Genomic DNA, 23,625 nt, shown 5'->3' on the forward strand with positions numbered 1-23,625 from the left:
GGTGTCACAAATGATCCAATAATGTGTCCTCGGATGTAGCAATGGAGCACACATGCACGCAGGAGGCTTCTACTTATACCAGATGCCTCCTGCTGCATTACCATATATGAGCATCTCTGCAACCTAGCTTTATCTGGAGAAGAGAAAGAATAAGGTGCTCTGCTTAATATGGAGTGACCAGTGTTATAGTGCTGGGTATGGAGGGGTTAATTATGTAGGGCTAAGTGATGTAGTGCAGAAAAATAGTGCTAGTTAAGGAGAAATCAATTATGTTAATGCAAAAAAAGCAGTTTTAGGTATGCTGGGGTCAGTTGGGTAGTGTAGGGAGGTAGTGGTGGGAATGGTGGGCACAGGTGGTTAGTGGTGAGCATGGAGGGGTCAGGGGGGTAGTGTAGAGAGGTAGTGGTGAGCATGGAGGGGTCAGGGGGTAGTGCAGCATGGTAGTAGAGTGCCAGGGTGGTAGTGCTGAGAGTGGTGAGCATGGAGTGGTCAGGGGGGTAGTGCAGATAGGTAGTGGTGAGCATGGAGGGGTCAGGGGGTAGTATAGCGTGGTAGTAGTCTATCAGAGGGGTAGTGCTGAGAGCTGGTGGTGAGCATGGAGTGGTCAGGGGGGTAGTGCAGGGAGGTAGTGATGGGAATAGAGGGTACAGGTGGGTAGTGTAGTGGTAGTAGTGAGTCACGGGGGTAGTGCAGAGAGGTAGTGGTGAGCATGGAGGGGTTAGACAGGGACGTAGTGGTGGGCATGGAGGGGACAGGAGGTAGTTCAGCATAGTAGCTGGTCAGGGGGTTAGTGCAGGGCGGCAGTAGTGGGCATGGAGGTGTCAAAGAGGTGGTGTAGATAAGTATTGGAGGGTATGGAGGAGCTATGCACACCTAAGGCTGCATCATCATGTAATTCAAATGTATCACAGGTGCACTGGTCACAGCCAATAAGCAGCTGCTTGAATGTACAGCACCCCCTCCCCCATGGTTCGTCGGGAGGGCAGGGACCATGAAGAAGTGCATGACAGACATTTTGGACGGTAGATGCTAGATCCAAGTGGCCTAAAGGACCTATGACATCAGGGGAGAGCCACATCACCAGGGGAAGGAGCTAGGCCAGCGGGATAGTTCCTCTACTTGCTCGCCACCGAGCCCGAAGCGTGGCGAGCGAAACTAGCCCACGAGGGTATATTTTCAGATACCCTGTTTGGCCGTGGCTCCTCCCTCTGGTGACGTGGCTCTGCACCCTTGTCACGTCAGAGGTCCCTTACCCAACTTGGATTTAGAATCAACCCATTTTGGACTGGAGTCAGTTCTACAATTGGGCTGAAACTGCAGGCTCCAGGTATCTGGTTATGTTCTGCAGGTGGTGACAGTATACTTCATTGGTGACCTAATTTGAGGAGGGGGTCTGATTGTGAAGGAATGGAGAAATCACGTCTAGTGACAGTGCATGAAACCCCCCCCCCCCCCACTTCCCCCCTCTCATGTACGTTGGGAGCAGCTGCTACTTTGTTACAAGCAGCGTACTTCTCCCAGTTTACTTACATTACAGTTTAGTGCTTCCAATCCAGAGGCAGAATAATCATAGTGACTCTCATCCAGTAGTAGCAGAAGGAGGAGCTCTACAGAAGACATCCCAGTATGCACACTGCATCAGCTGTCTCACCTTTATTCATGTGCCCCATACCTGGGTGGTCTCCACTGACCCGTGCAGCAGTAGATCAGCCCTGTGCATCCCATTAACCCCTGCATCTCCAGCGCTGGCTCTTACATACATGCTATCAGGTGCTCAGCTGCTCACTTCTGCCTGTCTGCTCTCATAGATAGCCGGTGCATGTTTTTGAGGGTAAGCGTGTCCACAACGGCGCAAGAACAGTGACTGCACCCGCAGTTAACTTGCAGTGCTCAGTAGCCACCAGGCAGCGCAGCTCTGGGGGATTTACTCCATTTTTTGCCTGGTCAGTCTTACTGGTGACTGTCCTGCTGTGGGCCTATTTTCTGAAGCTGAAGCTCCACCCGCCTCATTGTTAATCCGGCTCTGCATGCATGGATGATTAAAGATGTCTTTTGCATTTGCTTAATATGTTACAATGGAAGTTATCTCCTTTGCAGGCGATGGAAAGATGGAAAAAACAACATTTAGGATTTTTATTTTTTTTACTAAATAGACCCCTTAATTGCTGCTGCTGCTGCTGCTGCTGCTTCTTCTTTAGTATTAAGCAGCCAGTCAAATTCTTTTACATACATTCCAATTTAAAGATAGTACTGGCCTTCTGAGATGGACCTCACTTGATATATAGTAGAGGAATCTCATTGCTGCTCAAAGCAAGAGTAATATTCTTGAAAAGCAAAGAACAAAACTGTGTACTACTGTTTATTAAAAAAGAAAAATACTCATCGTATAACTACTTTTTAATTACTATACCTATTTGTCTGTGTAAGCATCACTGGGATTGCTTAGATTTGGGAGGAGAGATCCTTTAGAAGTTCAGTGGAGTCCAGATCAGGTCTCTCCTGACACAAACACTGATATGTATATTTTTCTAACACTAGATCTGTGCTACTATGCAGAGTGTCCCATTGTTAAAAAAATAAGAATGATGGTCACCCCAAAATATTACAAATTTCTGCTAGACTCCATATATTTGTCTAACCGCAGCATTACCTAGGATTTGTGCTCTTGGATGTATTATATTCAAGTGTGATGGCAACATAGGGTGAGGGTAATGAACATTTACCCCTGGGCTCCATAATGATGTCAGACTTCATATAACGTTCACAAAATGTGGTAAATTGGTCTGGTCCTATATGGGTGTAAATGACCCAGTCATGAAGAGGATAAGAGTCTAGTAGAAAACCTGACAAGCATCTCAGCCTAGGATAAATGTATGAGCTGTATACATGTGAAATGCTTATTCTTTGTATTATCTACGAGGAAATGTCACAGAAAATGTATTTGCCCCTTTGCTAAGTTTTTAGAGTGCATAGGATTCTGCTTTGTAGTTTTTATCCTGTGTACATAAGTAATGACACACACACAAGTGCACACATAAACTATATACATTTACATTCTGTATAGTGCCATACCCAAATTGTCCACTATATAAAAAAGATCTTTACAAACTTTCACCCTAATGTCTGAGGACTATTTCATACAGTATATAACTATCCTACGCTAATCCATCCACTTTACTTTCTTTGCCCTGGAAACTACTCACTTCAGGGGATACCCAAGACAAAATGTACAGAGATTATAATCATATATAATAACATAGATCACACGTTAACACAGAGACAATGAAATAATTACTCATGCGTTCCATTTTTGTAGATTGTAACATTGATTTAAAAACACTGTATAATATATCCATTGAATAGTCTTTGTTAGATAGAAGATATCACACGGATAAGAATCTGGCAGCAAAAGAGCTTCTTTGTTGGAGGAGATGGCAGCTTTAATCTGTATACTCCATCTAAGAGGACTGAGTGGGGGCCGTATTTCTCTGTTCAGTCTGTGCTAAGTCTTTCTGCCAGTCCCCACCTTCTTCACATAGCTTTCGTCTCCAGTCCATTAGCTCTTGTAACGCAGCACTCTCGTTCTCTGACAACCTTAACTGTTGAATAACCTGGAGGTGAAGAAATAAGTTTAGTTTTTCACTCAAACATCACTTATTCTATAGCGTTACTAAGACTTAATTTACTTTCTCACATATACATTTAAATTCCAGGGTAGGCTTGGCATTGTAAGCTGGATTTCATTGGGCACAGACTGAGACTTGTCAATGGAAAGGAGTTTCTTTTTTAAAAGCATGACAGTTTACCTGGACACACCTCCTTGTCTAAACTTAGGCCCTCATTCCGAGTTGTTCGCTCGCAAGCTGCTTTTAGCAGCTTTGCACACGCTAAGCCGCCGCCTACTGGGAGTGAATCTTAGCTTATCAAAATTGCGAACGAAAGATTCGCAATATTGCGAAAAGACTTCTCTGTGCAGTTTCTGAGTAGCTCGAGACTTACTCTTCCAGTGCGATCAGTTTAGTGCTTGTCGTTCCTGGTTTGACGTCACAAACACACCCAGCGTTCGCCCAGACACTCCTCCGTTTCTCCAGCCACTCCCGCGTTTTTCCCAGAAACTGTAGCGTTTTTTTCACACACTCCCATAAAACGGCCAGTTTCCGCCCAGAAACACCCACTTCCTGTCAATCACATTACGATCACCAGAACGAAGAAAAAACCTTGTAATGCCGTGAGTAAAATACCTAACTGCATAGCAAATTTACTTGGCGCAGTCGCAGTGCGAACATTGCGCATGCGCAGTTAGCGGAAAATCGCTGCGATGCAAAGAAAATTACCGAGCGAACAACTCGGAATGACCACCTTAAAACTAAGGGGTCTATTTACTAAGCCTTGAAGAGAGAATAAGTGGAGAGAGATAAGTGCCAGCCAATTGGCTCCTAACTGCTACGTTATCTCTCTCCAATGCTTAGTAAATAGACTCCAAAGTCTTGTTGCAGGGAGAAATTACTTCAAAAGTAATAGAGAAAACTGTGTACTTTGTTTTGGAAAAAGTTAGATACTTTTACCTGTTATCAAGACTTTGTAATTTTTTTGTCTCTCTGAATGCCTCCATTTACTGACTGTAATTAGACTGTACTGTCTATAGGGTAGTGGTCGTGAATGTTTGCAACACATTTGTTATTCATATACTGTAGTTTGGAAAGCACTGCACACAACATAATTATCATGTCATATACACATCATATCATGTCATAAACAAATGTACACATTATTTTGGTTTGCTTTCTTAATGTCTCTACCTCATGATCTCATAGACTGCAGGGATTAACACTTTGCATGATCCTTCTCATGATCTAAAGTTGTTACTTGGTAAGTATAGTCTGGGCACATTCACTAACTCATGTAAAAAATCAATACCCTTTAATTGTGCTTAGTGACTGGTACATGAGGGATAAAAGCAGTTGAGGCTAGGACAGAATATATATCTCCTCTTCTTTGTGCTGACAGTCACTATATCCCTTTAGGATCTCGTTAGATCCATTCTCACCTCCTCTATGTGCCCCTGCTTTTTTGCATTTATTAAAACCCTTTAGAAGAGCGTGTTTCATATTTTTTGGCTGTAACAAGTGGGGAGTGGGTCACAGTACGAGGATATACAATACTAAGGGTTAATTTGCTAAACATTAATGTTAATTAATTAAAACATTTATTAAAATCAACCAATATCGATTTTGTGTTTCAGGGTCTAAATTGCACATTTACTAACAGATGACTTTTTTCAAAACATTTTTTTTTAAAGACTCAGTTTATGATAACATAATAGTATGACATGTTTTATAGCAGAGGTTCTCAAACTCGGTCCTCGGGGGCCCATACAGTGCATGTTTTGCAGGTAACCCAGCAGGTGCACAGGTGTATTAATTACTCACTGACACATTTTAAAAGGTCCACAGGTGGAGCTAATTATTTCACTTGCGATTCTGTGAGGAGACCTGCAAAACAAGCACTGTGTGGGGTCCTGAGGACCGAGTTTGAGAACCTCTGTTTTATAGCTATGCACACATGTGTACTATGCAATGTTGTACAGAGAGTAAGTAACATGTATTACACTTAGAATTACTATTATTTTTAGCATCTTTACAAAGCCCTAATTGGGATAAATTGAATATGTGAGTATTGTTTACTATCATATATATACCCATTTACTAGATACTATTCTCATTGGGCTGTACTTACATGTTTATGACAATGAACCTGAAGAACTCCAAATCACAGTCATAGGCATGCGCACGGGGGGTGCCTGGTGCGCACAGGCACCCTCTAATATCCGGCACCCCCCACTCACACGCCTGCTGCCGTTTAATGTGTCCCCCCTGTACGGCGTCCAGTCTCCTCGAGTCCTCCTCTAGCCTTCACATTCCACCTGGTGACTCCCTGATGTGTGGCTCGGGTGTGACGAAACTGCTCAATAGTTACCTTGAGCCGGACGCAATCTAGCCAGTAGCTGGGAGTCAGGAGGAAGAGCAATGGGGGCTTCCTCTCTCTCCCCGACCCCTCCTCTCTGCTTCATAGTGACAGCGGCGGCTGGCTGACAGAGGCGGGCTGTGCCGCTGTTTGAGGGAGACGCACACAGGACAGAAAGCCGGTCCGTCACGTTACACCCCTGCGTGCAGCCGCTGCCGCTGGCAGAGTCAACATGTCCTGGTGCTCGACGCGCCGCATGCAAAGGTATCAACGGATGGAAAAGGGGAGGGCATCGTGTGCAGGCATGGATGTCAGTATGGGGGGGCAGTGTGCAGACATGGATGTCAGTATGGGGGGCAGTGTGCAGACATGGATGTCAGTATGGGGGGGGGGGCAGTGTGCAGACATAGATGTCAGTATGGGGGGGGGGCAGTGTGCAGACATAGATGTCAGTATGGGGGGGCAGTGTGCAGACATAGATGTCAGTATGGGGGGGCAGTGTGCAGACATAGATGTCAGTATGTGGGGGCAGTGTGCAGACATAGATGTCAGTATAGGGGGGCAGTGTGCAGACATAGATGTCAGTATGGGGGGCAGTGTGCAGGCATGTATGTCAGTATGGGGGGGCAGTGTGCAGGCATGGATGTCAGTATGGGGGGGCAGTGTGCAGACATAGATATCAGTATGGGGGGGGCAGTGTGCAGGCATGGATGTCAGTATGGGGGGGCATTGTGCGCAGGCATGGATGTCAGTATGGGGGGGCAGTATGCAGACATGGATGTCAGTATGGGGGGGCAGTGTGCAGACATGGATGTCAGTATGGGGGGGCAGTGTGCAGACACAGATGTCAGTATGGGGGGCAGTGTGCAGACATAGATGTCAGTATGAGGGGGCAGTGTGCAGACATAGATGTCAGTATAGGGGGGCAGTGTGCAGACATAGATGTCAGTAGGGGGGCAGTGTGCAGGCATGTATGTCAGTATGGGGGGGCAGTGTGCAGACATAGATGTCAGTATGGGGGGGCAGTGTGCAGACATAGATGTCAGTATAGGGGAGCAGTGTGCAGACATAGATGTCAGTATGGGGGGCAGTGTGCAGGCATGGATGTCAGTATGGGGGGGCAGTGTGCAGGCATGGATGTCAGTATCGGGGGGCAGTGTGCAGACATGGATGTCAGTATGGGGAGGGGCAGTGTGCAGACATGGATGTCAGTATGAGGGGGCAGTGTGCAGGCATGGATGTCAGTATGAGGGGGGCAGTGTGCAGACATGGATGTCAGTATGGGGGGGCAGTGTGCAGACATGGATGTCAGTATGGGGGGGCAGTGTGCAGACATGGATGTCAGTATGGGGGGATGTGTGCAGACATAGATGTCAGTATGGGGGGGGGCAGTGTGCAGACATAGATGCCAGTATGGAGGGCAGTGTGCAGGCATGGATGTCAGTATGGGGGGCAGTGTGCAGGCATGGATGTCGGTATTGGTGGGGGGGGGCAGTGTGCAGACATGGATGTCAGTATGGGGGGCAGTGTGCAGACATGGATGTCAGTATGGGGGAGCAGTGTGCAGACATGGATCTTAGTATGGGGGGCAGTGTGCAGACATGGATGTCAGTATGGGAGGGGCAGTGTGCAGACATGGATGTCAGTATGGGGGGGCAGTGTGTAGGCATGGATGTCAGTATGGGGGGCAGTGTGCGGACATGGATGTCAGTAGGGGGGGCAGTGCGCAGACATAGATGTCAGTATGGGGGGACTTTGTGAAGGCATGGATGTCAGTATGGGGGGCAGTGTGCAGACATGGATGTCAGTATGGGGGGGCAGTGTGCAGGCATCGATGTCAGTATGGGGGGGGGCAGTGTGCAGACATGGATGTCAGTATGGGGGGGGCAGTGTGCAGGCATGGATGTCAGTATGGGGGGGCATTGTGCAGGCATGGATGTCAGTATGGGGGGGCTTTGTGCAGACATGGTTGTCAGTATGGGGGGGCTTTGTGCAGGCATGGATGTCAGTATGGGGGGGCTTTGTGCAGGCATGGATGTCAGTATGGGGGGCAGTGTGCAGACATCGATGTCAGTATGGGGGGGCATTGTGCAGACAGGGATATCAGTATGGGGGGCAGTGTGCAGGCATGGATGTCAGTATGGGGGGCATTGTGCAGGCATGGATGTCAGTGTGGGGGGGCAGTGTGCAGACATGGATGTCAGTATGGGGGGACAGTGTGCAGACATAGATGTCAGTATGGGGGGGGCTTTGTGCAGACATGGTTGTCAGTATGGGGGGACTTTGTGCAGGCATGGATGTCAGTATGCGGGGGCAGTGTGCAGACATGGATGTCAGTATGGGGGGCAGTGTGCAGACACATCCCTCCAAACTGTACCTTATTGGCAGGTACAGTACCTTCTTTTATGGTCTGTATCGATTTTTGGCTCTCCAAACTTCCATTGAAAGTATAGGAAAAGGGACGTGGCCACGCCCCTTTTACTTGCGGCCATGCTCCCTTTTCGGATTTGTATCGATTTTTATGTGAAAAATGTTGGAGGGCATGCAGACATGGATGTCAGTATGGGGGGCGCAGTGTGCAGACATGTATGTCAGTATGGGGGGGATGTGTGAGACATGTATGTCAGTATTCCGGGGGTGGGTGGTAGCAGTGTGCAGACATGGATATCATATAGGTAAGGTGCATATTGAAAAGAAAAGAATGTCAATAGGTGGTGCTAGACACGCCCAGTAGGCGGTGCTAGACACGCCCAGTAGGTGGTACTAGACACAGCTCTGCGACGGTACACCCCCTAATAAAATGTGCTGCGCACGCCTATGCACACACCCACAGTCTGTCTCTCCCCAATGACTCCATGCTGCATTCCCAGCTCCCGCACCCTATCCCAAAGCCCTGTTTCCCCTCACCAATCCACTCTTGAGAGACTTACCTGCTCTGCGCTTCCCAGTATCCAGAACACTTCACAGCAGGTACCATGCGGCCCTTACACCTCACCAGAAGTGGCCGGCCTGGGGCACAGGAATCCTGGCCAGAGGAGCTCCTGCCATGTCACATAACTGCCTCCAACAGAACTGGACCTGAAAGAGCGGGTGCACACTTGCACCGCACAGTCACTGTGTTTGGGAAGCTCTTGTCACTCTGCAGCTGCGCCCACACCGCCTATAGCTCACTGCCCTGTTTGGATAAGATGGCTCACATCCTTGTATGGCACTAAGTGGTGTATCCGTGGGTCACCTCTGGTGCATGGGGCCTGGTACAGGTGTCCCCTTTGACGTCTCTCTCATAGTGCTGGGGAGTGGAGTGAAGCAGACGCCAGGAGGATCACAGCGGGGACGGGGATTGGTAAGTATGGTGTTTTTTTTTTTTTAAACGTGTGACTACTACTGGGGGCATAACTACAGGGGGGCTAAACTACAGGGGCAAACTACAAGGGGGCAAGCTACTGGGGGCATTACTACATGGGGCAAACCTACAGGGGCGCATTACTACTGAGGGTATAACTACAGGGGCACTACTACTGAGGGTATAACTACAGGGGCGCATTGCTACTGAGGGTATAACTACAGGGGCATTACTACTGGGGCGCATTACTACCGGGGGCATAACTACAGGGGCTTAACTACTGGGGGCATAACTACAGGGGCTAAACTAGTGGGGCCATTACTACTTGGCACAAACTACTGGGGGCAAACTACAAGGGGCTAAACTACAGGAGCGCATTACCACTGGGGGCATAACTACAGGGGTACATTACTACTGGGGGCATAACTACAGGAGTACATTACTACTGGGGGCATAACTATAGGGGCATTACTAGGGGCAAACTATTGGGGGCAAACTACATGGGGCTAAACTACAGGGGCGCATAACTACATGGTTACATTACTACAGGGGCGCATTACTACCAGGGGCATAACTACAGGGGCACATTACTACTGGGGCATTACTACTTGGGGCTAAACTACATGCGCTAAACGACTGGGGGCATTACTACAGGCGACATTACTACTGGGGTCAATACTACACAGGGGCATTACCATTAAGGGCATTACTAATGGGGCACTACTAAGGAAAGCATTGTAAAGGGGGCACTTCATAAGGGGCATCACTACTGGGGACATAAGGGGCACTACTACTGGGAGCATTGCATAAGGGGCACCACTACTATGGGCTCTATATAGGGGGCACTACCACTGTGGGCACTACCAGTACAGTGGACACTGCGAAAGGAGCACTACTACTGTGGGCATTGTAAATGTAAAAGGGGCGCTACTGCTGTGGGCATTGTGTATTATGGGGTGCTACTACTGTCGGCATTATGTGTATTAGGGGTGCTACTACTTTGGGCATTATTACTATTGTGTGACCACGCCCCTTTCTTTTTTAGACCACGCAAAACCTTTATTGCATGGGCGCCAGGTGCATACTCATTTATCTGTGTACCCCAAGTTACCCAGCAGCAGGGCTTAAAGTGGTACTGGAGAGGTGGGGGAACTCATCTCCCCCAGGACCCCTCCCCCTATGCGCGCCGAAGGCGCGCACCGCAAAAGGGGTGTGGCCTCACAAGGAAGGGGCGTGGCCACTCAAAGTACCCCTAATTAAAAATAATGCCTCACAGTAGCACACTCTTATTCACATTGCCCGCCCAACATACTAGTGCCCTTTACACACACAATGCCCACAGCAGTGCCCTCCCCCTCCTAATTTTAGATTCGATTCACAATATAGCAGTATATGTTGAACAACCTTTGCTCACCTCTCTCTTGTTTCCTTTGTCTGTCACTCTCCTCATGTGTCCATATCTTCATTCTAGGTATCCCATACTCCCTATATGCTCTCCTTTGTGTCTAATCATCTGAATCTTTCTCTCCTTTTCTTACCCCCTACACCTCTCACTCCCTGTGCCTCACTCCCCCATCTCACCCCCGGCACCTCTCTCTCCCTGCGACCCTTTCAGCCTCTGCTTCTCTCTCACTCCCTGCTCCTCTCACTCCCCCAACTCACCCCCTGCTCCTCTCACTCCCCCATCTCACCCCCTGCTCCTCTCACTCCCCCATCTCACCCCCTGCTCCTCTCACTCCCCCATCTCACCACCTGCTCCTCTCACTCCCCCATCTCACCCCCTGCTCTTCTCACTCCCCCAACTCACCCCCTGCTCCTCTCACTCCCCCATCTCACCCCCTGCTCCTCTCACTCCCCCATCTCACCCCCTGCTCCTCTCACTCCCCCATCTCACCCCCTGCTCCTCTCACTCCCCCAATTCACCACCTGCTCCTCTCTCACTCCCCCAACTCACCACCTGCTCCTCTCACTCCCCCATCTCACCCCCTGCTCCTCTCACTCCCCCATCTCACCCCCTGCTCCTCTCACTCCCCCATCTCACCACCTGCTCCTCTCACTCCCCCAACTCACCACCTGCTCCTCTCACTCCCCCAACTCACCACCTGCTCCTCTCTCACTCCCCCAACTCACCACCTGCTCCTCTCACTCCCCCATCTCACCACCTGCTCCTCTCACTCCCCCATCTCACCACCTGCTCCTCTCACTCCCCCATCTCACCACCTGCTCCTCTCACTCCCCCAACTCACCACCTGCTCCTCTCACTCCCCCAACTCACCACCTGCTCCTCTCACTCCCCCAACTCACCACCTGCTCCTCTCACTCCCCCAACTCACCCCCTGCTCCTCTCACTCCCCCAACTCACCCCCTGCTCCTCTCACTCCCCCAACTCACCCCCTGCTCCTCTCACTCCCCCGTCTCACCCCCTGCTCCTCTCACTCCCCCGTCTCACCCCCTGCTCCTCTCACTCCCCCGTCTCACCCCCTGCTCCTCTCACTCCCCCGTCTCACCACCTGCTCCTCTCACTCCCCCAACTCACCATCTGCTCCTCTCACTCCCCCGTCTCACCACCTGCTCGTCTCACTCCCCCAACTCACCACCTGCTCCTCTCACTCCCCCAACTCACCACCTGCTCCTCTCACTCCCCCAACTCACCACCTGCTCCTCTCACTCCCCCAACTCACAACCTGCATCTCTCACTCCCCCAACTCACCACCTGCTCCTTTCTCACTCCCCCAACTCACCACCTGCTCCTCTCACTCCCCCATCTCACCACCTGCTCCTCTCACTCCCCCATCTCACCACCTGCTCCTCTCACTCCCCCATCTCACCACCTGCTCCTCTCACTCCCCCAACTCACCACCTGCTCCTCTCACTCCCCCAACTCACCACCTGCTCCTCTCACTCCCCCAACTCACCACCTGCTCCTCTCACTCCCCCAACTCACCCCCTGCTCCTCTCACTCCCCCAACTCACCCCCTGCTCCTCTCACTCCCCCAACTCACCCCCTGCTCCTCTCACTCCCCCGTCTCACCCCCTGCTCCTCTCACTCCCCCGTCTCACCCCCTGCTCCTCTCACTCCCCCGTCTCACCCCCTGCTCCTCTCACTCCCCCGTCTCACCACCTGCTCCTCTCACTCCCCCAACTCACCATCTGCTCCTCTCACTCCCCCGTCTCACCACCTGCTCGTCTCACTCCCCCAACTCACCACCTGCTCCTCTCACTCCCCCAACTCACCACCTGCTCCTCTCACTCCCCCAACTCACCACCTGCTCCTCTCACTCCCCCAACTCACAACCTGCATCTCTCACTCCCCCAACTCACTCCCTGCTCCTCTCACTCCCCCATCTCACCCCCTGCTCTTCTCACTCTCCTAACTCACCACCTGCTCCTCTCACTCCCCCAACTCACCACCTGCTTCTTTCACCCCCTCCCTGTCTCACCCCCTGCTTCTTTCACGCCCTCCCCCAACTCACCCCCTGCTTCTTTCTCACCCCCTGCATCCTGAAAGCCTGGACTCTGGAGCATTGGGTCTCCTGCATCAGTGGCTGTGTCCTGAATCATCAGGTCCTGGCTGTGGTGTAAAGCTGGCAGCGGCTGCCAGATAGTCCTGGCTCACAGACCGGCTGCTATTCAAAAGAAGCAAGGCTGCACTTTAAATCTGGCGCCAATTGTGCGCCATTCATAGCTCCCGGACCGCCAGCTAATGAGAAGCTGCCAGTCCCCGAGCCGTGATTGGTTCATGCCAGATTTTGAAATAGCTGCCCCTTCTTTTGATTGCCACTGGTCCAGAGGCACGGTACACAGTTGAGAACCACTGCCCTAGTCACTGCTGCCCCCAACACACACTTTATATTAGTTTTGTTTCATTTGTCAGCTAAGCAGATCCATAACCTGACCTAATACACCCCAACCCACCATTCCTTTATTAATACATCAGCAGCACCCACACTCCTCATTCATTAAAAACACCCAAAGCACCCACACCCTCATTCATTAATAAAATCCCCAGAGTACCCACACCCTCATTTCATTAATAACACCCCAAAGTACCCACACCCTCATTCATTAATAAAATCCTCAGAGCACCCACACCCTCATTCATTAATAACACCCCAAAGCACCCACACCCTCATTCATTAAAAACACCCCAGAGCACCCACACCCTCATTCATTAATAAAATCCCCAGAGCACCCAGACCCTCATTCATTAATAAAATCCCCAGAGCACCCAGACCCTCATTCATTAATAACACCTGAAAGCACTCATACCCTTATTCACTAATAACAACCCCAGAAATCTTCAATGAGTACTAACAACACCCCCCAAACCCCGCCCCCCCAAAAAAAAAACAACAACAACAATTTGAAAAAAAAAAACCCTAAACCTCAGAATACTATTTAGAGACATGTGATATAAGTAGAACCCCCCCCCCCCCCCCCATACCTCCCTTCAGCATTCACTCACTGTACCCTGTGGGCTGCTGTGTGCACCTCCCACATCCAGAACAGAGTAGGTGCAGCTGCGTGTAAGGTAGGAGCTGTCTGTGTGCTCTTATCTCTGTGCTCGCTCCAAATCTGCACTGCGACGGCATTCTTTCCGCCTTGCAAGTCCAGCAGCAGCTCCTCTGCTGCTCCCTGTGCGGTGTGTGCGGCGCGCTGATGGGAATGAGGCAGACGTCGCTCCATGACGTCACCGCGTTTCATTCCCAGCTTGTCATAGGAGGAGGGAGGCGGGCCATGTCACTGTAGTGCCGCCCGCCTCCCTCATCTATTTAGACATGCAGCGCGGCTCATCTGCAGAATCTGTTCGGGTATAACCAGGGGAAGGTGGGCTGGCGGAGGCGGAACGGTTCCGCCTCCAGAAGGAGGTGACGGAACGCAGTTCCGCCCCGTTCCGGCCCACTTTAACCCCTGCCCAGCAGCAACTGCTTGAGGATGAGCAGAAGAGTACAGAGACATGACAGACTTATTGGAGGAGCCCGCCTTTGAGAAACAGACATTGTGTCCGAAAGCATTGTACCAGACACCAGTGAACATCAGTGTGCCCTTAGTGCATAATGCTCTTTTTATCACCCGCTTTAACACTGCAACAAATTCAGCACATCTTTTATCAAAGCACAAGTATAAAAATTAAATGAGACAAACATGGGCCAAGTGGTTCTTATCTGCCATCACATTCTTGCCCGAGAGAGGTTTAAAAAAAAATAGTATCTATCTATCTATCTATCTATCTATCTATCTATCTATCTATCTATCAGGTTTGGATGATTTGTGACCACCTTCATATATCACAGCACTGCAGCTCAAATGACAAAACAGTTTATTCCTGCTTCAGCATTTTGAGGTCATCACCTCGTCATAACCTTTAGGGTTAATGCATTAGGGTTAGTTTAGGGGTCTGGGTTAGGGTCAGGGCCAGCAACAGAAATCGTGGGGCCCAGTACAGTGATATCTCTGGGGCCCCCTCACCTTCCTTTTACTTGGCAGAGTGGGGCTTCAAAAGAAAAAAGAGTATATCTATTTATGTATATCTCTATCTATCTATCTATCTATCTATCTATCTATCTATCTATCTATCTATCTATCTATCTATCTATCTATATATCTTTATATACATGTCATCCTTAGGATCAGTTGTATGGCGGAGACAGGATTTGCTTCTGTTTGTGCACATACAGTATTTTATGATTGCCAGCCACCAGCACTGGTTTTGCCTATAACATTGACTATAAATAATTTGATTTGGTCCTGGTCCACCAACCCTAGCCACCCCTGCAAGGGTCCTGAGGCACCTCAGGGTGCCACAGCACACAGTGTGAGAACCACTGGTCTAGTGTGTACCCATCTTAAGTATTGCAGCTGGTTACATCTCCCAGCTCCACTTCTGCAAAAAATGCAACAATCTAATTTGAGTGACAAGCTGCAGAGATTAGCCCTTGCCGCACAGGGATCGTGCAACCTCTATTCATAGGGCTGAATTCAGTTAGGGGAGATGTTCTTGCCTGCGAAGAAGTGCAAGTATATATCACACTTACGGTACCATTGGATACACAGATATTTTCTTGCAATACACTATATACAGAGAAACAGGGAATTTTACTGCAGGCATTAGGGTTAGTTTAGGGGTCTGGGTTAGGGTCAGGGCCAGCAACAGAAATCTTGAAGCCCAGCACACTGATATCTCAGGGCCCCCCTCAACCCCCCTTAACTTGACAGTGGGGATCTTTAAAAAAAAAATGGAGTCTTTAATGGAGCTTTTCACTCAGACTGTCAGTGAACCCGACAGGTGGTTTTCCTGCTGGGCTACCCGGCTCTTCGGTGGCAGTGGCAGGCACAAATAGAAAAGCGTTAGCGCAGCGACATGCATAATGATGGCAATAGAGCATGGACCAAAGAAGGAGGGGGGAGGGTTTAGGGGGCCTGTTAATTGTATTCCTACTTAAATTGAGCAGTTGGAGCATACACTTTAAAAAACAATATTGGCAATGTAGGGGATAATAACTAAAGCACTTTATTTGTCCTCTGTTTTTCCCATTATCTGACACTGTGGAACACTGTATAAATCAATGACAATAATAATAATAATGATGATAAAGTATGTTGCCCAATATTTAACATCAGGATAGTGTAATCTGTTAAAACTGTTACTGGATGAATACAATTTTAAAAGCAGCAAGCAAAATTCTAAGGACAGGTCATGTTATTGGAATGATAAATGTTGAATATGGGGCGTAATTCAGATCTACGATCATTTACTCTGAAATGCGGGGAGACGCCCACCACTGGGCAAGTCCGCCCCGCATGTCAGCCTAACCCCCCCTCCCCGCACACGTACAAAAGCATTGCACGGCGGCGATGCTTTTGTACCTGTCAATCAGGCAGAGGCAATCGCAGCCACGAGATGCTTTTAGCATCTCATTGGACTCTCAGGGTGCGCACACGCAGCGCAGCTGCTGCACATGCGCACTCCACAAAAGGATTCAGACTGCGATACCTACTGCAATCCAGTCTGAATTAGCCCCGTAATGTATACTTTCATATTACATATTGTGCATTATGTATACAAGGCCTTAAAGTCTATGCATCTTTTATAGTACTACTTAACACTTGAGACAGTTGATTAGCTGCTGTACTCAGCATTCTATGACATCACCAAGTATGTCACAGTCACCAAGACGGAACTGTGGTGAGGAGCTGTTACGAGTTATTACGCCAGATTTTGCTTTGCCTGCTACTGAACCGAAATTGTGTTGCTGCATTTTTGTTGATATTGTGAGACAGATTTGCTGCTGCTACTGCTGATTTTGGGAGAAAATTTTACTATCAAGCCCCACGTGGGCGCCAAATCATGGATGTGAGTACAGACTTGTCATATTCTTTCCTTATTATCAAGCTGTATAAATGCAGCAATATCTACCTTTTAGGTTGGTCATTTCTCTCACTGGTGTTAGTGTTAGATCATATTACTGTATAAAAGTCTGTATCATGTATAGATACCGTATTGTACTTGTGCCTGTAGAATTATACAGATATGGTAATAGATTTATTTTACTAGTAGAAAATAATTTTCTCATGGAGGGGACTTAAGCCTTCAGGTTAAATGGCAGTTATGCTAACTAATGTTTCGTAAAGGAACCTGTGCCTGATGGCTCATTAGTAGAGTTACATAGTACATATATAGTATAAAGGCTTTTCCAATCTAGATAAATGGTATATTAGGCCCTTTGCTATCTACAGGGCCCTACTCATTTGACGATGCGCCGCCGAGGTGCCCGACGGCCGAAACGGCCGACGAGCGACCCGGCGGCGGGGGGGCAGTGACGGGGGGAGTGAAGTTTCTTCACTCCCCCCGTCACGCGGCTGCATTGAAGTGCAGGCAAATATGGACGAGATCGTCCATATTGGCCTGCATGCACAGCCGACGGGAGACCAGCGATGAACGAGCGCGGGGCCGCGCATCGTTCATCACTGGAGTCTCCACACTGAAAGATATGAACGAGTTCTCGTTCATTTATGAACGAGATCGTTCATATCTTTCAGAAAATCGGCCAGTGTGTAGGGCCTATACACCATATATAATCCCACCCAAATTATCTCTCTGTTTCTTCCAGAGATACACTACATTGGGAAATGTGTGTAGTTAGGAATATATTAGTAGTTATAAGTGTGCCCACCATGGAACATAAATCATGGATTGTACTTCTCTGGCTAGTAAATCTGACCATGTGCAGTTTTTCATAATTACCGATATTTGATAATTTTGCTATGGGATGTAAAGCAGTTATTATTGTAAAGGCAAAACCTGGTGGTTACCGACCCAAAATGCCAAGTTCTTCCTATATGGAAACTCAACTTTAATCCCATGGCACAAATAAAAATAATCAGAAATTTATATGAATTTTCCTCCATTAAATAAACCCCATAGCCACCTTTTTCCATCCACAAAAGTATGCAGCAAGATTCTGCCTTTCATGTTACCTTTGGTAAATTATTATTACTGTTATGTATGCACGATAGTCGTGCTATTGGCCCAAATTCATGTTTGTATGCAATTTGGATGTTCACATAATAGAGAGATTAGTGGCAGACTGCGCATGTCCCACTATCACACTGCACACTGGTCACAGTACTGTTGCAATTGCGCTTGCACTGAGATTTTTTTATTGAAGAGGAACACTGTATAATTCAATTATAATAAGAATTATGATAACAGTAAAATTGTCTTGACCAATATTTAAAAAATGTCATGTAATCTGTTAAAATTAATTGTTACTAAATTAATACAATTTAAAAGCAGCTAAATAAAGAGACATTTATACGTTTAGGCCTTTATTAAACAGTTTACAGTGAGCTGTATCAGTAAGGACAGCAGCTAAGGACAGGTAATAGAGAGTGTTATTGGGATGCTAAATGTTGGATATATTGTTTACTATAGCAGTGGTTCTCAAACTTTGTGCCATGGCACCCTGGGGTGCCTCGGGACACTTGCAGGGGTGCCCTGTGTTGGTGGTCCCGGATCAATTCAAATTATTGGTTAATTAGTAGACAAAACCAGTGCTGGTGGCTGCCAATCATAAAATATGTGGACAAACAGAAGCAAATCTTGTCCGGCACCACATAATTGAGCCTAATATTTTTTTCTAAATTTCTCAATAAGAAACCTTTGGCCTAGGGGTGCCGTGAAAAATTCTGATACTCTAGGGCGGGCAGTGGTTCTCAAACTCAGTCCTCAGGACCCCACACAGTTCACGTTTTCCATGTCACCCAGCAGCTGCACTGTGTATCACTAACTGTCACATTTTAAAAATCTACTGGTGACCTGCAAAACATGAACCATGTGGGGTCCTGAGGACCGAGTTTGAGAACCTGTGCTCTAGGGCGCCATGATTCAAAAAAAGTTTGGGAACCACTGTACTATGGGTATTACTTAATGTACCTTATTCTAGGCCTTATGGTCTATGCATCTGTTATAGTACTACTTGCTGATTGGCTGCTCAGCATTCTATGATATCACCAAGAATGTCACAGCTCATTAGAAGAGTTACATAGTACACATAAAATATAAAGGCTTTTCCAATCTAGATAAATGATATATTAGGCCCTTCGCTATCTACACCACCCAACTTATCTCTCCGTTTCTTCCCGAGATACAATGGGGCATGTGTGTAGATAGGAATACATTTGGAACATAAATCATGGATTGTACTTCTCTGGCTAGTAAATCTGATCATATGCAAACCTAATGACATTTTTGGCAGTTTCAAGCACAAAATTCCAAGTTCCGCCTTTATGTAAAACCCAGCTTTAATCCCATGACATAAATTGCCCTCTATTAAATAAACCCCACAGACATCTTTTTCCATTGACGAAAGTATGTAGCAAGATTCCGCCTGTCATCTTACCCTTATGTAATTATTATTAGTTAATGTTTGTATGGCATGCTGATGTTCACGCATCAGAGCGAATATCAGCGGACTGCACGTGTCCCATAATTGCATTGCGCATATGCCAAGGCTTTGTTGCGATTGTACTCACACTGACATTTTTATCACAGATTTATAGGAATGGACCGTATATGGCAGATAATGGGGACATGGCTGTTTCTGGGGCATGTACCTGCCTTTAGCTGTGATCATGTACATACTGAAACATGGCGCCAGTGTCGCTACTGCCGCAGCCAGTCTGTGTAGCCATAGGGATACCCTTACAATTGATATTTTTGTTCTTGCCCGTAGGTTGCGAATGTGTACGCATTTGCGAATTAATTTGCTATGGCTCCGGTGGGCATCTATCTTCTTTTCTGGCCGGCAGATTTACTTGATAACATTAGTCATTCCATAGCCTAGAAAATCGCACTTACTAAAGCATGTGGGTGCAAACATGATTTAGGCCACATCCCTCTGAGCTTGTGTAATCTTAGGCAGGTGAGCATCCTGTAAAGTTTCCAATTTGTTTGGGTGTAAGCTTCTGGCATCATTTTGTACATTAAACATGAAGTTTGAAGATCAGGGGTATTTACTAGAGATGAGCGCCTGAAATTTTTCGGGTTTTGGTTTTGGGTTCGGTTCCGCGGCCGTGTTTTGGGTTCGAACGCGTTTTGGCAAAACCTCACCGAATTATTTTTGTCGGATTCGGGTGTGTTTTGGATTCGGGTGTTTTTTTCCAAAAACACTAAAAAACAGCTTAAATCATAGAATTTGGGGGTCATTTTGATCCCAAAGTATTATTAACCTCAAAAACCATAATTTACACTCATTTTCAGTCTATTCTGAATACCTCACACCTCACAATATTATTTTTAGTCCTAAAATTTGCACCGAGGTCGCTGTGTGAGTAAGATAAGCGACCCTAGTGGCCGACACAAACACCGGGCCCATCTAAGAGTGGCACTGCAGTGTCACGCAGGATGTCCCTTCCAAAAAACCCTCCCCAAACAGCACATGACGCAAAGAAAAAAAGAGGCGCAATGAGGTAGCTGTGTGAGTAAGATTAGCGACCCTAGTGGCCGACACAAACACCGGGCCCATCTAGGAGTGGCACTGCAGTGTCACGCAGGATGGCCCTTCCAAAAAACCCTCCCCAAACAGCACATGACGCAAAGAAAAAAAGAGGCGCAATGAGGTAGCTGTGTGAGTAAGATTAGCGACCCTAGTGGCCGACACAAACACCGGGCCCATCTAGGAGTGGCACTGCAGTGTCACGCAGGATGGCCCTTCCAAAAAACCCTCCCCAAACAGCACATGACGCAAAGAAAAAAAGAGGCGCAATGAGGTAGCTGACTGTGTGAGTAAGATTAGCGACCCTAGTGGCCGACACAAACACCGGGCCCATCTAGGAGTGGCACTGCAGTGTCACGCAGGATGTCCCTTCCAAAAAACCCTCCCCAAACAGCACATGACGCAAAGAAAAAAAGAGGCGCAATGAGGTAGCTGTGTGAGTAAGATTAGCGACCCTAGTGGCCGACACAAACACCGGGCACATCTAGGAGTGGCACTGCAGTGTCACGCAGGATGTCCCTTCCAAAAAACCCTCCCCAAACAGCACATGACGCAAAGAAAAAAAGAGGCGCAATGAGGTAGCTGTGTGAGTAAGATTAGCGACCCTAGTGGCCGACACAAACACCGGGCCCATCTAGGAGTGGCACTGCAGTGTCACGCAGGATGTCCCTTCCAAAAAACCCTCCCCAATCAGCACATGATGCAAAGAAAAAGAAAAGAAAAAAGAGGTGCAAGATGGAATTATCCTTGGGCCCTCCCACCCACCCTTATGTTGTATAAACAAAACAGGACATGCACACTTTAACCAACCCATCATTTCAGTGACAGGGTCTGCCACACGACTGTGACTGATATGACGGGTTGGTTTGGACCCCCCCCAAAAAAGAAGCAATTAATCTCTCCTTGCACAAACTGGCTCTACAGAGGCAAGATGTCCACCTCATCTTCACCCTCCGATATATCACCGTGTACATCCCCCTCCTCACAGATTATCAATTCGTCCCCACTGGAATCCACCATCTCAGCTCCCTGTGTACTTTGTGGAGGCAATTGCTGCTGGTCAATGTCTCCGCGGAGGAATTGATTATAATTCATTTTAATGAACATCATCTTCTCCACATTTTCTGGATGTAACCTCGTACGCCGATTGCTGACAAGGTGAGCGGCGGCACTAAACACTCTTTCGGAGTACACACTTGTGGGAGGGCAACTTAGGTAGAATAAAGCCAGTTTGTGCAAGGGCCTCCAAATTGCCTCTTTTTCCTGCCAGTATAAGTACGGACTGTGTGACGTGCCTACTTGGATGCGGTCACTCATATAATCCTCCACCATTCTATCAATGTTGAGAGAATCATATGCAGTGACAGTAGACGACATGTCCGTAATCGTTGTCAGGTCCTTCAGTCCGGACCAGATGTCAGCATCAGCAGTCGCTCCAGACTGCCCTGCATCACCGCCAGCGGGTGGGCTCGGAATTCTGAGCCTTTTCCTCGCACCCCCAGTTGCGGGAGAATGTGAAGGAGGAGATGTTGACAGGTCGCGTTCCGCTTGACTTGACAATTTTGTCACCAGCAGGTCTTTCAACCCCAGCAGACTTGTGTCTGCCGGAAAGAGAGATCCAAGGTAGGCTTTAAATCTAGGATCGAGCACGGTGGCCAAAATGTAGTGCTCTGATTTCAACAGATTGACCACCCGTGAATCCTTGTTAAGCGAATTAAGGGCTCCATCCACAAGTCCCACATGCCTAGCGGAATCGCTCCGTGTTAGCTCCTCCTTCAATGTCTCCAGCTTCTTCTGCAAAAGCCTGATGAGGGGAATGACCTGACTCAGGCTGGCAGTGTCTGAACTGACTTCACGTGTGGCAAGTTCAAAGGGCATCAGAACCTTGCACAACGTTGAAATCATTCTCCACTGCGCTTGAGACAGGTGCATTCCACCTACTATATCGTGCTCAATTGTATAGGCTTGAATGGCCTTTTGCTGCTCCTCCAACCTCTGAAGCATATAGAGGGTTGAATTCCACCTCGTTACCACTTCTTGCTTCAGATGATGGCAGGGCAGGTTCAGTAGTTTTTGGTGGTGCTCCAGTCTTCTGTACGTGGTGCCTGTACGCCGAAAGTGTCCCGCAATTCTTCTGGCCACCGACGGCATCTCTTGCACGCCCCTGTCGTTTTTTAAAAAATTCTGCACCACCAAATTCAAGGTATGTGCAAAACATGGGACGTGCTGGAATTTGCCCATATTTAATGCACACACAATATTGCTGGCGTTGTCCGATGCCACAAATCCACAGGAGAGTCCAATTGGGGTAAGCCATTCCGCGATGATCTTCCTCAGTTGCCGTAAGAGGTTTTCAGCTGTGTGCGTATTCTGGAAAGCGGTGATACAAAGCGTAGCCTGCCTAGGAAAGAGTTGGCGTTTGCGAGATGCTGCTACTGGTGCCGCCGCTGCTGTTCTTGCGGCGGGAGTCCATACATCTACCCAGTGGGCTGTCACAGTCATATAGTCCTGACCCTGCCCTGCTCCACTTGTCCACATGTCCGTGGTTAAGTGGACATTGGGTACAGCTGCATATTTTAGGACACTGGTGACTCTTTTTCTGAGGTCTGTGTACATTTTCGGTATCGCCTGCCTAGAGAAATGGAACCTAGATGGTATTTGGTACCGGGGACACAGTACCTCCAACAAGTCTCTAGTTGGCTCTGCAGTAATGATGGATACCGGAACCACGTTTCTCACCACCCAGGATGCCAAGGCCTCAGTTATCCGCTTTGCAGTAGGATGACTGCTGTGATATTTCATCTTCCTCGCAAAGGACTGTTGGACAGTCAATTGCTTGGTGGAAGTAGTAAAAGTGGTCTTACGACTTCCCCTCTGGGATGACCATCGACTCCCAGCAGCAACAACAGCAGCGCCAGCAGCAGTAGGCGTTACACGCAAGGATGCATCGGAGGAATCCCAGGCAGGAGAGGAATCGTCAGAATTGCCAGTGACATGGCCTGCAGGACTATTGGCATTCCTGGGGAAGGAGGAAATTGACACTGAGGGAGTTGGTGGGGTGGTTTGCGTGAGCTTGGTTACAAGAGGAAGGGATTTACTGGTCAGTGGACTGCTTCCGCTGTCACCCAAAGTTTTTGAACTTGTCACTGACTTATTATGAATGCGCTGCAGGTGACGTATAAGGGAGGATGTTCCGAGGTGGTTAACGTCCTTACCCCTACTTATTACAGCTTGACAAAGGGAACACACGGCTTGACACCTGTTGTCCGCATTTCTGGTGAAATACCTCCACACCGAAGAGCTGATTTTTTTGGTATTTTC

General features: G+C 48.2%; 1 protein-coding gene across 7 annotated transcripts in view; it reads right to left on the reverse strand.

Annotated features, from left to right (window-relative positions):
• Positions 1–666: 666 nt before the first annotated feature.
• Positions 667–23,625, reverse strand: part of MYO16 (myosin XVI) — a 1,104,874-nt gene continuing 1,081,915 nt past the window's right edge. For all 7 annotated transcript variants that reach the window (XM_063953181.1, XM_063953183.1, XM_063953182.1 and 4 more), the window contains one exon: positions 667–3,611. In XM_063953181.1, the coding sequence (XP_063809251.1) occupies positions 3,459–3,611 (153 nt within the window). In that variant the 3' untranslated portion in view covers positions 667–3,458. The remainder of the gene's footprint in view (positions 3,612–23,625) is intronic.

This window comes from Pseudophryne corroboree, chromosome 2 (genome assembly GCF_028390025.1).
Source record: "Pseudophryne corroboree isolate aPseCor3 chromosome 2, aPseCor3.hap2, whole genome shotgun sequence".
Classification (NCBI taxonomy): domain Eukaryota; kingdom Metazoa; phylum Chordata; class Amphibia; order Anura; family Myobatrachidae; genus Pseudophryne; species Pseudophryne corroboree.